Here is a 16,427-nt window from a genome sequence, read left to right on the forward strand (position 1 = left end):
TTATAATTACTTTCAACAACTCTATCGAATTCCATTCTGCTCTAGCAATTTTTACATCTATCCCTCCCTTCTCTGGAGGGATAAGATAATATTACAGAAAGTAGAAATAATGACTTCTGAATACCTTCACCATCCTTATAATTATCACTCACTATCAGAAAGGAGTGGGAAGGGAATCACACATTTTGCACATGGCTTCGGCCCCCAGCATAAGAAGGATGTGCACCTGTTGGACTGAGTCATGAAGATGCACTGAGGGCTTGAGCACCTCTGATATAGAGACAGGCTGAGAGGGCTGGGGTTGCTCAGCCTGCAGAAGAGAAGGCCCCAGGAGGACTTCCAGTGTCTAAAGGGGCTGCAAGAGAGCTGGAGGAGGACTTGGGATGGGGCAGGGAGAGACAAGACAAGAGGGAATGGCTTTACACTGACAGAGGGCAGGGTTAGATGGGATATTGGGATGAAATTCTTCCCTATGAGGGGGGTGAGGCCCTGGCACAGGTTGCCCAGAGAACCTGTGGCTGCCCCACCCCTGGAAGTATTCAAGGCCTGGCTGGATGGGGCCTGGAGCAGCCTGGTCTAGTGGAAGGTGTCCCTGGCCATGGCAGGGGTTTGTAGCTATATGATCTCTAAGGTCTCTTTCATCCCAAACTATTCTATGATTCTATGACATGACTTTTAGGGTAATTTTGCTCAGGTGACTTTGCTTCATTTTCGTCTCTGTATATTTTTACATACTAAAAAGCTAAATACTGACAACACAAAATCAGCAAAAATGTTGCTGTTAAACTGGACAGAGTGAGGATTTTAGCCCATCTTTTCTCCTTCTGCCTATCTGAACATAAACAATCTCTAAATTGGAAACGATACAAAGATGAAAGGAAGGAAGAAAAACAAGACGGAAAAAAACCCACAAGAGATGCTCCAAGTCCAAGTGCCCTCAGCAGACGGTTTGCACCCACCATGGTGACTCATGACCTGCCCAGCAGCCTCCATACTGACATTCTGCAGATAGTTGTGGCAGCGTTCCTTGTGCTCCTCCAGCGAACTGCGCTGCTTGTAGCTCCGGCCACAGTAGTTGCACTTGTGAGGCTTCCCCACTGCGGAAAGAATGAGAGCATGGGGTCAAATCCACTGCAACCCGCTTCAGAAAAACTCTCACCTTTGCCACAAACAACTCTCTTGTGGTGGAAAGACACCTAAGAAAGGTTACTCGAGTCCCAGGCCTTTTCCCCAGCCCTGTTTTCCCACCGCACACACCTCCTCCCACCCGCCGGGTACTTTGCCCCATCCGTTTTTCACACTGAGGCGCTGTATCAGCAGAAGGAAAAGGAGGCGGACTTGGTTGCAAAGCAAATAAACAGATGCTGAGAGGGGAAAAAATACCAGCCAGCTGAATCACACCCCAGCACTGCCTGCGTGTCACCAAGTCTCGTGGGAAAGAAACTTCTGACATATTTTGCCCATGGCATGAATAAAAACGAGCTGCCCCAGTGGCCTAATTCTTCTCCCAATCATGGGGAAACCCATTACATGGCCCAGAGGAGTTCTTTCACTGAGAAAACTTTGCCAAAACTACTAAGGGAAGGTTAGAAAATAAACAGAAAGTGACTTTGGTAACTGCGCTGTTACATGTCACAACTGAGCAACCACCAGTAATTCAGAGACCAGATAATATTGAATATCTATAACATAAATCTATATACATCTAAACATATATACATAAAAATATAAAAGCCACGTACAATTAAAATCAAGCCAGATGAATGCAAGACATAACTGCAGTTTTAAATATTTTTTTTGTTTTGCTCAGCAGCATTATGCACAAATGGCAAATGCTTCTTAATACATGCAAAACCTGGCACCAAATTCTCATAAATTATATCCTTTTCATAGCATGTCATTAAGAAACCACAAGAATGGCCTAGCCCAAGGCCAGAAAGCTAGCCAGAAGGTATTTTGCCAAGCGGTGCTAATAAAGGCTTTTAATATAATTTAAACTTGTAGAACATGAACATTTATCCTTTAATAACTAAAGAGCTATTAAGTTAGTGCTACAAGTCTAGTAAAACACCATCGGCTGTGAATTTCAGAGCTGGCTGAGGGATGGGGAAGGTCAAACTTCTCCCAGAGTTTTGAAAATCTTCGGTAAGAATTTTAGTTTCTGGCCAAAGAAATTGAGAACATCCTCTGTTGGATAATATTCATGTTTCTATTGGGTTTGTCCCAATACTGAAAGCTTTTCACAGTCATTTACTTAATGAAATCTGAGCTGTACTAATTGCAGCCAAACTGCACCGTCACCCCTGGGAAGGGAAAATGCAGGGGAAGCCGTGGGGAGGACAGCTGCAGTCAAGAAGAAGTTGGGTAGAGGGTTCCTGGTGCTGAGGCTGGAGCCCCAAACATGGAAAACGTGGAGTTAGGGCAATTCTCTGGGCCCTCTGCAGGACCAGCACATGCCACATCACCCCGTGATGGAAGATGAAAAAGCCTGAGCCTGAGGAACCAGAGCTGGTCCAACAGTTTCACATGGTTTTATCTCAGAAAAAAAGGGATTTGATGAAATGAACATGCTTGCAGAAGGCTTCAGTTTTTCCCAAGGAGTTTGTGTGTGCAGTTCAGTGACACAACCAAGTCTTCCACCAGGGGAAAAAAAAAAGCTGTTTTTAATAAGTATCAAAACTGTGGATTTTTTTATTTGGAGATAAGGTTTATCCTCAAGAAAGTGTGTCTCAGACTAAAGAGTCGTTGTGGCCTTTATTTTACTTTGCTCACTTGCTTACACTGTTGCCATAACTGATGTTGGTAATGGAAACCTCAGTGGAGGCCCCAGCGTGAGGCTCATTATCATTCCCAGAATAAATGCCCTTGATGTGAATGATCTGGATCAAGCCCTAGCTCTTAAACATAAACCAGCCAGCTCATTCTGGAGGCACCTTTAGGAAAACTCACTGGAGGCTTCCTAGGATGGAAAGACTTTTCTAATCACCATTACAACACTTCATCATGCATCTAGATGGCATCAATGTCTGTCAGTCTGATGCCCTCATTAGAAGCTAATATGGTGTCTAATAAAAAAAAAAATCCAGTGCAATGGAAGGGATTATGTTAACTGAGCTGAACCAGTTTGGCCACACCAGGTTATCAAGCAATTTAGATAAACTGTAAGACACAAAGGAAAGGGATGATTGCTTGCAGCTATTCAAGGCAGACATAATTAATTAAATTATTATCATTTAACACAGAAATATTCTGCTACAAGCTCACATTACAGAAAAATAATTGATTCAACAATCAAAAAAGAGGTTCTATTAGACCTCTTCAAATGGTTGCTCCCTGCATTGCAACCATTTCAGTAACTATTCACACACAACATGGCAGAGCTTTTCCAGTAATATCTAGGATGGTCATCTACCTAAACTCCATCAAATTTCAAGGTTAATAGAGATGATAAAAGCTAATGATAAAGGCATGATTTTTACAGGCAATATGGGATTTGAGGAACATAATTCCCCAAGGAAAGAAATAGTCCCAGCACACACGCTCTCTCCTCTGGGAGAAGATAAGAGAATAAACAACGTGGCAAATGTTAGTCATGTTGCCTAATACACAACTGTGAAGAATGAAGTTTGTGAGCATGAGTTGAGTAGGATCGAGTACAACCCCCTCGGGTTCATTTCCAAATTCTGTCCCCCCTGGCTCTAGAGATGCAATCCCATCACAGCCCCACTGGTGTAAAATCTGATTTACGCTATAAAATTACAGAGTGACTGTGACTTGGGTTGGGGAGCAATTGATCAGGTCAGACCACAACGGAATCAGGTCTGATGGCAGGAGTTTGTGTCACCAGCAAATCTCACAGCCTGTTTGGTCAGAGGTGCAGCAAGTCGAGGCAGCAATTACAGTCTAGACTTTAGAAATCGTGTCATTGTGACAAATGTCAAGCCACCGAAATAGCTGCAAATATCCCCTTGTATTCTCAAAGTAGTCAATGACAATACATATATATATATATATATTTGTGGAAATGAATGTTGCCAGTGGGTGTACATTTCTATGTATTTCATATTACCCGACAGAAAGCTGTAACAGTGTATTAGAGAATTCAATTCCGGTGACGATCTCAGCCGCGTACTTTGTCCCACAGAACAGCCGACATGAAAACATATGACTGCCAAAGGAGATTTCAGCCTTGTCGAATACCTTAGGGTAGATCAATATTCAAAATTTGCCCCCAAAACACGTGGCTCGCACCACTGGGCACGAGCAGTCTTTGTCTACAGGCCATTGACTTGAAGGCAAAGAGTCCAACAGCACTACACCTACCAAACCCCCCTGCGAGCCCCCACTAAAAGCAGGTCTTTCCACTGCGGAGCCATTTCCACTGTGAAACCACTCAAAGTTTGGCTCAGTTCGGTTCACACGAAGCTGCCTTCTCCGAGATCCCCATGAAGACCACGGTACACGGACACCGCATTGGGCATTGTACGCACCCACCGCTGACAGTGGTAGCAGCACCCAAGCAAAGTCAGTACCTTTTCAGGACAAACAATCAGATAAAAAATTACCATAACCTATTCTCATAGACATGCCACATCACACTCAACACAAACAAGCCCCAAATCTTTGAGAAATCTTCGGTCTGTTGTTGAACTGGGAAAGACCAGGGCACTGGGTAAAACCCAGCGGCCACACCTATGAAACAGCTAACTTAAAGAACACTTAAAAACCACTTTATATTTCTTACTGAAATGTCAGAATTTCCACACATTTAAGCTCAGATTTGTACAGATGACAACATGGCACAGAAAACCCACGGTGGAATCTCAGCCTCAAATGGAAAATATTATGACAGTCACAGTGAAAAAGACATTTAAATTTGAAGTACAATTTTTACCCTGAAACAGGTGAACCACTTGTCAAAATTCACAGTGAAATGGAGTTTGCTTGTGAAATTAAAATGCTCATGTGGAGGGAGGAGGGGGAAGAGGAGGAGGACATAAAAGCAAGGTGTTTCTGAGTTAGGAATACTTTGAGTCCTGTGGGTGAACTTTGGTAGCTGAGAAGTCTGCGTGCAGCAACAATGAGATGGTGTAACTCTAAGGTCAATATTCAAGACAGAAAGCAGACTAGGGTCTAGACAAACTTCTCTAAAGTCATAAAAAAGGTCAGTAAAAGAGACCGTGAGGCACTTACGCAGCACTTTGCTCTCAAAAGAAATGGGAGTGCAGAGCAGAATATAAAGTAAGTCAAAGGGAAACAACAAGGCATCCCAGGTAACACCTTGCCATAAGCATATAAAGTGAGAAAGGCTTATGGAACAGGTTAAGAGCTACGACACACTTTGCTGAACTAAAATCCTGCCTCCCTCAAGATAAATGACAAAACACGCACTGGTTTCAGCAGTCAGGATTAACTACTCCCACATTTCCCTATTTTGGGTAGCACATTCTCCTCAAGCAATGCAGAGCAGAACCCCTTCCCATCCCTTTGCCTGTGTCCCAAGCCCTGGTGACAGCTCAACCACTACCACCACCTGCTCACACAGGAACGGGCATCACTGCGGCCGTGTGACTTAGGCCAGCCCAATCCATGGACCAGAGACTTTGCACTGGGCTTTGGATCACATTTCCATTACTTCTACACTATTGCCCCAGCCAGGTCATGGAAGCGAAGCCAGCCAGGATTTCTGCACTTCGTGGCCATCTGACACAGCTACTTTTGGTCTGAGGGAGACCCTCTGATGGCAGTGCACTGAGTGGGGCTTATTTCTGTAAAATCTGAGCTCTTAACTCAGCCCTGAGCTCCCATAGCTGAAGCAAACACCAGTACTCGCTGACTGAAGCTTTCTGAAGTAGCACTGAGGTTAAAATGTTCTTTTGGGCTGACACACCTATCAGTAAGGCTGTAGAATCCACTGTCACAATCATAACCCATATTAATTCACCAATTTTTTTCTTCCCTAAAACTGGAAGGTGCCTGGGTGAAGGGAACTGATCTACAGTTGCACAGTGGCTACCACAAAGTAGCCCTTTGCCTTCAATAGGACTTACCAGAGCACAATCAGCTTTAACACATAGGTAGAAAATATGATTAAGGTCCTGGGCTGGGACTAGGGAGTGCAGGGTTCAACTCTTGGTTACACTACAAATTTGTGACTGCAGGCAAGTTACTCTGATTTCCTGGGCTTCAATTATTCATACATATGATTAAGGTAATCATTCCTTTCTTTACAGCATGTAAATGAACTCATGCACTTTGCCAGATGCACAGAGGCGAATTTGGTGGAGCTCACACAAGTAGGGAGACACAGAAAAATAGGGCCTGTATCTCTACTGAGAAATTAGGGACTTAATAATACGCTGGGATTTTATTAGATATAGGAGTGAACATTAAAGAGCGGGAGGAGATACTTAGGGTGTCACAGAGCAGAGGATCAACCAGGAATAATAAGAAAACCAAATCAGAAAAAAAGCAACATGTGGCATGTGCAGCACAGTGTCCTTTCAGACCTGGAAACAGTCCGCCCAGGGAGATGTCAAATGCCCTGAGCTTGGAGACATTTCACACCACACAGAACAAAAAGGAGAGCATGTAATGGTCACAGAAAGGGGGATACAACAGTTGCTGCAGTCCTTCCCACCTCCATTTCCCATGCCAAGGACACAGTAGTGAGAGCCAGGGAGGGCCCAGGTTTCAGCAGGAGGGCTGAGGATGTGGAGACACAACACACGGTCCCTGCACTTCGCTACTGTAATTAAACAGTGTGCTTCATCTTTTCTACAGCTGCCCAGCTCAGAGCCTCACACACAAAAATATTTACATGAATAATAGACCCCTGAACGAACCAATCACACAAAAAAATTAAAGCAAGACCTAAGCCCATGCTGGCTCTGAGCAGCACGGAGCTTTGCAAAGGGAACTGCCTCCCACTCTGATGCTGCATCATGCTGCTGTGCCTAACGACTGTAAATGTGTTAATTGAAATTCATGGGGGCTCTTTGATGCATTGATTTTTTTTTTGTGCCTGTGAGAATACACACACACACTACAATCCGTATATACTGGAGTTCAGAAATAACATCCAGTCCCACAGCCAGCCCAAGATTGTCCAATACAACATGCATGCAGAAGTCACAACATGGAAACATCCAAAATAAGGCTCCAGGCTGGCAGTGCACACAAACACATGGATAGGAGACATGGGGTGTCAAATACACTCACTTTTGAGTGCCCAACCTGTGACATCTTAAAGCAGTCTGATTTTCAGAAAGAACAAAATCTCTAGTCACGTTAAAAAAATTCCACCTCAATCTTTTAATGTTGCAGTCCAAGCAGAGGCAGCAATACCCAGGGTATGCAGATACATTTCTGGATCTCATGGAGTGCTGATGTCTCCATTCTACAAGCACTTTTTAGATTAACATATTTTGGGCCAAGTCTTAGGGTTCATGAAGTCAAGTGGTAACCAACAGGGTCACCAGATCATGCAGTAGTGGAAACCATACAACTAGATCTGTGCTTAGAAAGGTTTCTGGACAACTCAAAAGGTTCAAAAACCAAAATGCAGCATTACAACAGGAGAAGCTACATACAGGTCTTGACTTGGAGCTCGAAATAGAGCACTTGACTGACTTCAAGACCTCATGGCCCAATGTCTCGTAGTCAGCATTATTATCAATTGCCTATTGATATATATATTGATATATATGTGGCTATTCAACAGCCACAACATTTTGTGAGCTTCCTAGCAAATGAATACCAGCTTGCCCTGACCTTTTGCACAGTGGCAGACAATGATAAGTTATTTCTGTTGACAGCTACCATGTACTGTTCTAGCAGCCCCGTGCAGGTAGCAGTGAAACACCGCGAGATGGTCACGGTACATCACCACGGAGTAAAACAGTGGCAAAACCTCCACCTCCAACCCCTCGGTTTCCTAGACACACCTGCCTCTCCTATAAATACCTCCAGGACACAAAACAGCAGCTTGACACCTGCATCTACCTGCTAGTTGTTTACAGCACTGTAAAATAAGCAGCAAACAGTAAAGTACTGTACCAGTGTTCAGTTCTCCCTCGATCTTCTGTGGCAAGCAGTGCTAAACACCAGATTATATATAAACCCTGAGGACTTCACTCATGCTACAGCTTGGCTAGAACAGACCCACAAAAACACAGGAACGTGGAGAACAAGTAAATGCACTAGTCAGGAGAAACTTCTCCTATCTATACCTTGTCTGTGTATAAGCACAGGGCCAGAATCTACCATAAATCAGTGCTCATGTACAGTATCTAAGGGCTTGGGTCCCTATTTGTACCTTCAGAATGTTCTGCCTAAAGCCTGTTACAACTTTAATAGTTTATTACAACTTATCTTGCAGCTACTGGTGGCTCTGTTATATAATCTGATTCATCAGATTGTATTAATTTATTAACTGATCTGCAGGATTTTACAAATAAAACAATGTTTCAATCTGCCATGAGGGTTATAAATAAGTAGGTGGCATTTTTGTGCCAGAAGTTTAACAAAACAAACAAACAAACTCCTGTTTCATTGGCACAGTCACAGAATTACTGAAATCTTCCAAACTGTCCAGATACTTTTAAGGTTCCTGCCACAGTCCTGCAGGACACATTAAATAATTCAAAACAGAAAAGCAAGGACCTTACACCCCATTTTCTTCCTTTGCAGCACAGAAGACAAACAGTTTGCTTTGCAGGTTTGTATGTTCTATCTGTGTACGTTTGACAAATGAAGGAAAATAGTCCTGTCTCTGTGAAACCATGCAAACAAATCACACATCAAATCAAGGAAAACACAGATAGGGATATTATTGTTGCATTTAGTTCTGAAAAAGATGAAATTCATGGTTACTTGCTCCAATTCTACATCTCAAGAAACATATATTGCCCCACACAGAAGCTCTCCTCAGGTATTTTTCTTGGCTTACCTGCATTGCCTTCGATATAGGAGCTTTGAAGCCAAAAGGCACCGGACAGTCATTTTTTAGTTTATATTAATGGCAATGAAGCTTTCAGATTCCCCCCTCCCCACATATATATTTGAAAATTTCAAGTGCAAATATTCTGCACCTACGCTTCAAGGCCACTGAACTGAGTGCACTGTCCAAGTCCCATGCCAACACATCCCAGAATGCCAGGCACCCCAGCACCGGTGGGGTTCCCAGGAGTTCTACATCAACCCTGAAATGGTTAAATACTATTAAAAGAAGACTGTTTAAATTGCACTCTGGTGCTGAGATAAACTAACACAAACCAGGAAGTCCACAAAATAACTGGTGTTTTATCACCTGTCTGGCTTCAAAATCACTTTAAAGCAGCCAGGTTTACCATCACTTACTTTTAAAGGGGGAGAGGCCCTCCAAGGAATACGAGAGGTGACTTTGGAAAGGAGCCTCCACCCTGCAATGTCTCCATGCTATCTGGATGTGGGAGGGAACCAGCTGAAGACAGAGGTTAAACCTTAACTCTACATACCGGCTCTGTACTTTCCACTCCACTTCAGACCTTTAACATTATATGAAGCTGATTTGATAAGCAGAGTGTTAATTACTTCACATGACAAACCTTCCCGAATGTGCTGTTGGCTTCTCTTCATTTTAACCCAGCAACAAAGTTGAGCAGGAAAAATTAAAACAAGTTTAGGTTGGTCTGTTGTTCTCCTTTGCCCTGTCCACTCCCTGTCAGTGCCACAGCTCAGCAGGAATGTAAGGAGGTGACTGGAGATCCACATGTCATTGCAAGCCGATCTCCAAGAGCAGGTGGGGAGGAACAGCTCACAGGGTCAGTGCAGGGTGTGGGTAGCTCGGTGCAGATCAGGAATGCTGCTGGACAAACACTCCCTTCACGAGTGCTTATGTTTGTTTGGGGGTTTTTGTTTCCTCTTTGGGTAAAACAAGTGTAGATGTTGGGTCAGATTCATCGGTACTGTCAACGGAAGCAATGCCCTGAAGCCAAACCACATCAGCAGTGTACAGTTTGTGTCTATTCCAAGTGCAGCCCCTTTGCATATCCTGCAGGAGCCCTTGAACATTACAAAGCCAACAGGATCTATGCATTATTTGGAGCAGGCAGTGCCAAACACAGTGCTACCAGGAATTTTATACTAGATAAACAATGGGAAACAGAAAATATGCAACGTTTAACTTTCACTACAGCATTCGATAGTTTTCTTCTGCATAAAACCACTGAACAAACCCTGAACTCTGGCTCATTTCTTTTTATCCCATGGCAATGAGTTCCACTGTTCCACCTATACCTTCCTGCACAAGAAAAAGCATTTCTTTTAGCACCTGACACCTTTCAGTTTTATGTCTCATATTAGCAGGAAGGAAGAACACGCTCCCTTTCCTGTACGTTTTCCCTTTTCTTGTCACTGTCAGAAACAAAAGTTTTGGAAACAGACTGTTAAGAGCGAGCTGTCAGGAAGATAACAGTAACTTAGTTAGAGTAATATTGACAGCTCTTCTTTTCCCTTCCACTGAAGTTGGGAGTTCTCACTTATTTTGATCGAGGCCAGTAGTGCAGGGAATCTTGCTTCCCAAAGCAGGTCAGGCTGTGAAACTAATGGGCTCCTTTGGGACACGAAAATTTTTATTCACACTTCCCTAACCGCCCAAGAATCAGTGTGGTCCATGCCTTCGTGCAACCCTTGTCAAGATCTGCTGTTCAAGCGTGTGGTTGTGTCATGTCTTGCACCAGTGTCAAACGAGGTCAATCAGGAAGAGGGCTGACTGCCTCCTTTCACCTCTGCAGCCTTCCCATCTCCCCCTGTTGCTCCCTGCCTCACAACACATATATTTACCACCAACGATGCAGAGGAACTCAAAATAAGGGTGGGACTTGTCTCAAGCAGATGGTGCTGAGCCAAGCTGTGCCGCTTACTTTGGGAAACCTCATATGCTAAAGTCTCCTGCAGGCTTCTCGGGCCAGCTCACTGTTCCCAAATGTTCTTCCCATCACCCAGAGCATTTATGCCAGCTTCATCAAGGCATATGAAAATGCTGCCACCAGGGATGGACAGATGCCTCATTTCCCCACCGTGCTCATCACCTACACTTTGTGGTCTTCACTGCTCCACGTTCAAAATTAACTATAATATTTGGCAGGAGGAAGTCAGGACCATTTTGTATGAAAACAATTCTTAGCACAACAAAAACTGACTATAAAGATACCTTTTAAAGGATGATGGGACCCTTTAACTCTGAGAGAGGATCTTAGGATACTGGACAGCTTCTATTCTAGCACAAATCTCTACATCAAGTGTGTATGTTTTGATATTGAAGCTACATTAATGTTTTCTAGGTATTAAAAGTCAGCAATCCTGTTAGTCTCAATATCTTTCCTAGCTGTATTTTTTTGTAATACAAAAAATAAATAACAACAGTTCCAGAGCACTTCTTATACCCAGGACTTTTCAGGTTTCCTCAGTGGAGAGAATTAGTAGGAAGGCATGGAGGAAGGCAAGATTTGGGGTTTTAGAATGTTTCCTTTTTGGTGCAATTAGTTTTGCACTACAAGCCCTGGATAGATTCAAAAACTGTAATCGTGACTGAAAGGGAGGTAGACAAAATGAAAGGAAATTAAATATGGGTGTGAAATTAAACTAAAAGGAAGAAAAAGAAAAGAAAGGAAGAAAAAGCAACTGCTTGGGCAGAAAGTAAAGGCAGAAAAGCTGGAGAACAGAAAACAGCTCTCTAAGCATCCAGAAGTACTTTTGAAAGGTTTCCTGTAGGAGCAGGGAATTTAGGAAACTCTGAACAGACTTAACTGAATTCCTTGATGGGAAAAAAAAATAAATTATACTGAAGGGTCCACCAGGCTCTTCAAAATAGGTGATTTCACCAAGAAGTCAGAATCAAGAGCAAAAGGATGTAAATTTTCTCATTTCTCAATGCCTGGGAGAAAAAAAATTATCTTTTTCTCATTTTCTTACATCTATTTTTTTCTTTATGTGGAGGGTTTTGTAACTGAGTCAGATGTGGATTTAGGACATCTGGGTTCATTCCCACCCGTGACACTGAGCACCTTTGTGAAGTCCCTTCGTCCCCTGCAAAAGGTGGCTGGGCCATAAACCTTCCTCTCTTCTTGTCCTGGGCTTCAAGTCTGAGAAATGACTGTATCTCACCATGACCCTTTCCCTTCTCTTCTCCAGAGGTGGGATCCTATCCCAGCGACTGTACACCAGTGCTCCATGCTGATCAAGGCAGAAATCTCATGCATCTCAACCAGAACTCTGCTTGCAGCCTCCTGAAGCTGGCTCAGCATTAGCCCCCGGGACAAACTCACTGCTTATGGAAGACCAGTGTATGAACATAATGGATATATTTTTCACAATACAGCTAATGTGGACATTTTACTGTGGCATGTAAAAGTCCAACAAAGCACTTTTCCTGGTGGATGACCTATTCTTTGCAGCTGGGCAGATTCATTCCAACACAAGATGCCAAAAATCAAGCCTTTGATGCGGCTTGAAGGAAATGTAGCTGGGGATATCGAGGTACACCCGATCCTACAGCGTTACCAAACTGGCACTTTCACCTCAAGGCAGACACGACACCGTGTTTTCCTCCAGCTCCCAGTTCCTGGAGTCAGCTGACCAAAGAGGAAAAGTTAGCTTGCATGTTTGGTCACCCACTCCCTTCCCCTCATGAAATAAGTATCATAAGGTAAATAAAAAGACTAATTTATCACCTTGGGCTCTCATTTGTAAGTATCTGTGATATCAGGGATCCAGACTCACGATGTTTTAATTCCCAGGGTTAGAAACTCATCAGCAGTGTAAGCTCTGAGGAGTTGTGCCAATAGCCATGGAGTTTCTTCAGATTAGTGAAACTACAATTGATATCAAAACCTCAGACAAAAAACCACTTTTGTGAACCACACATTTTCCTACTGGAAATTTTCCACTCTTATATTGTTTTAAAATTCAGTGGAGTTAAGATCGCTTTTTTCCCTAAATGTTCTCTAACTTATGCCTTAAATAATTTCCCTGTTCCATTCTGGCATTTTATAGGAAGAACACTAACATTATTTATGAAACACAGAGTAAATTGTCTCCTATAAAAGATATCACTCTATTAGAAATATACAGTGGCACATTAACTATGCATTTAATTTTCATTTACAGTAGGGGCTCCATAGCCAGTACACTGACTGTATCAGTTTTTGTTTTCATAACCTATTCCTGACACCTAACAAGAACTGGGAGTGCTGCTCCAGGATTTGGCAAGAAGGAACAGGTTGTGGATGAGCAGGTTTCTCTGACTCACCTACACGGATCAACAAGGAAAAATAAAAGGCAAAGGGTGGAGATTGCAAAGGGAAAAAAAAAGAGCGAGGGAGAGGAGTGACGTGTTCCTTTGGATGCAGTGTGTAATGGAGCTGGCAGGCTGCCTGCCCGCGGTGCCACAGAGTTCCAGACATGCCAGTCCAGCTGACTCAGCTCTTTGGAAGAAGGGAAGGGAAGGGAGAAATTTCTCAAGTGCTTCTGATACCCGAGGGATGGGGATTGCTGGGCTCTCCTCGAAGATCTTTGAACCCGTCTTTCCCACCAGGGACTTGAGTGGTGTCCCCAGAGAGGTATTAGAGAAAGATGCTCACCCGATAACTCTGTACAGAACTGATTATGCTCGTATCAAATCCTGCCTTTGTGGTTGTTGGAAAATTCATCAGCACAGCTTTATCCCACAACCCAGAAATGTCAGGCCTTTCCCTAGCCAAGGCTAACTGCTCTCAGACAAGACACTGTCTCCAAGGAGACGAGCAGAATGCAGGCACATGAAGGGTATCCAAGTGAGAGAGAGTCTACGGCCCATGTCACTCTTCTATATAAAAATTTCATCATCTGATTCTGAGCAGTGTATTTTTTGCATGTGATCTATTTTTTAGCGAGACCTTGAAGCCCTTAATTCACCTGGGCTCTGTCTGCCTGTGAGGCCAGCTCTACCCCATGATACAGCACCGTGCCATGGGCAGCTCTGGGACAGCCCCAGTCCTGTTCAGCTGAGGGGACACCCTGCACTGTCATCACAGAATGGTTTGGGTTGGAAGGACCTTAAAGATTTTCTGGTTCCAATCTCCTCCAGGTTGCTCAAAACCCCCGCTCAGCTTGGTCTTGACTTCCACTCCAAGATGAAAAGAGGCAGGAGGAAGAAAGTACCTATTTCTTGGCAAAAGGAACCAAAACACAGGCTAAAACCTAGGCTGCCAAAGCCCCTTATTCTCACTGAAATCAAGCAGACTTCACTGCTTTTAGAGATAAGAGCCACATGGAACTAGCCCCAAAATAAGCACTGGGATGAGCTTGTCTTAATTTTCCAGTCAGGATTCTCATCAGAAGCCCTCAACCATCTCAGACCACATGAGAATATTTATGCCTGTCTCGCTGGAGGAAAAGGAAAGGACACATGCTTGGGGAGCACATTCCCTCATCTTTAACACAGAGCCGCTGGCTATCCAGGCAGGAGGAGTCTCATAGCAGCCTCAGCATCCCAGGGAACACTGCTGGCTTACAGTGAAAATCCTACTCAATTACAGTCCTACGGATCACTTGCAGCACTTCCCACTCCTGCACCTTTAATACAAACAGCCCAAATGACCTTAGAGTACAGGCTTTCCAAACACAAGTGCACTGCAGCCTAGGGATAGCCGTGTGGCTGGGGAGCGTCCCAGCCAGGTCTCTTTGTCAAAATTTCAATAGTGGAGGCCTCACCAGCATTTCTCCAGCTCCAGGAATGAAGATAGAGATCTTGACTTGCTGTCGCAAGGCAGGGAGGGAACTTGGGGCACCCTGTCTGAAATCAACACAGCACAGTTATGCAAAACATGTGTGCAACTGGCATCTCTTGTGTAATCCTGGCTGCAATCAACCTCTCTAACCACTCCAGAAAGGAAGGAGGGGCAGAGGGTGGAGAGAGTTCACACTTAGATCAAATAAAAAATGGGAATATATCCAGAGAGCTTTAGTCAGGTAAAAACACAGTTCCCTCTCATGGGAAACCTCCAGGACAAGTTTCCTTGAACTTCACACAGGGTTATAAATAGGAGGAGAGTCACACAGAGTTCAGTACAGGTTCACTGCAAAAAAATCTAGACATTCTCATTTTCCTTCTGAAGTGATATCCATCAATATCTTAGCTGTAAGCCAATTCATAATTACAGGTTGCTGAGAGCTCAGGAGAATATATCAGTAGTAGCTTTCCACAATCCTGCTGTGCTGTGGGTTATGGGTTATTTTTGTCCCTCTTTAGTTTCTTCCTTTCCAGATGGCAAAAATACCTCTCTTACACCTTAAAACACTCTCATATTACCAAAAATGTCATGGTGGTTCTCCATTTCACACTGCCCTGTAACACAGCCTTGAGATATGAAAGAAGGCCTCACACCACCGTTTGATTCCAAGCTCAAACATTCTCAAGTTGAAAGGTTACACAAACTCCTTCAAAAACTGTCAAAGGCCAGTTCCAAATCCTGGGTTCTCCCTTCCTCAGAGGCAATAAGTAGAAGCTTTTTGCCTTTGAAAATAATTTTCTCAGGGGAAAAAAAGAAAACCAACACTTTTTTCCTCCTTACAGCTGCTGTGGTGTTTTGCTGCTCGGAGTACATGGAAGAAGTTATCTTGGTTTTGTTGAGACGTGGCTTTGTCAAGCCAAAACCATGCTTGCATCTCAAGTGCACAAAAAAGTTCTCTGTCACCTTTTGGATCTCAGTCTGCAAAAACCACCTCAGTGGGCTGACTGTGGAGCAGGAGGGCTCCTGATGGGTTGCAGTGTGTCCCTCAAGCTTATTCTAATGCAATGAAACACTCAGCTTCCCGACGTGGTATGGAGCCCAACCATGTAACACCTGCACCTTACAGTCGGGGTTTGTGCATACATGTGCCAACTCAAGCGTAAAGACAGTGCATTTCTGAAACAATCCCTGACAGCAAGGAAAACAAGGCCTCTCTAGATTGAGCTGAAAGGAGCAAAGGACCACAGATCTTTAAATACCAGAGTTACTAGACCCTCACCTGCCAGCCTGCCGTTGTAATTCTGGTGCAGAAGGACAAGTGATGCACACAAAGATACCTTGGTGTTTAGGTCCCTCAATTTGCAAATTGGGTCTCATGGGGGTTTTTCCTGTTTCATTTTCCCATCACTGAAAAACGGATAACAAGGAGGCAACAACACATACCCACTTCACACAGGCTTGGGGCTGAATAGATAGGGTTTATAAAAGGAACGACGCAGAAATTGCAGGCTAAGTAGTAAGTCCTTTAGTATTATTAATAATCACCTTACTATTGTGTCTGAGATAATCACGCTGGTATCAGGGTATAATACCTCAGTGGTTATGGTAACAATACAAAGTTATTATTCCTTCCACTTTGTAATTATCTCATTTCACTACTGCACAAAGGCTAAG

General features: G+C 43.6%; 1 protein-coding gene across 9 annotated transcripts in view; it reads right to left on the bottom strand.

Moving 5' to 3' along the window:
• Window positions 1-16,427, bottom strand: part of IKZF2 (IKAROS family zinc finger 2) — a 119,297-nt gene that overhangs the window by 23,007 nt on the left and 79,863 nt on the right. For 6 of the 9 annotated variants that reach the window (XM_064660348.1, XM_064660345.1, XM_064660347.1 and 3 more), the window contains one exon: window positions 912-1,097. In XM_064660348.1, coding sequence (XP_064516418.1) covers window positions 912-1,097 — 186 coding nt within the window. The remainder of the gene's footprint in view (window positions 1-911; window positions 1,098-16,427) is intronic. The other 3 variants (XM_064660346.1, XM_064660343.1, XM_064660350.1) reach the window with 1 other exon arrangement.

Source organism: Pseudopipra pipra, chromosome 7, assembly GCF_036250125.1.
Source record: "Pseudopipra pipra isolate bDixPip1 chromosome 7, bDixPip1.hap1, whole genome shotgun sequence".
NCBI classification, from domain to species: domain Eukaryota; kingdom Metazoa; phylum Chordata; class Aves; order Passeriformes; family Pipridae; genus Pseudopipra; species Pseudopipra pipra.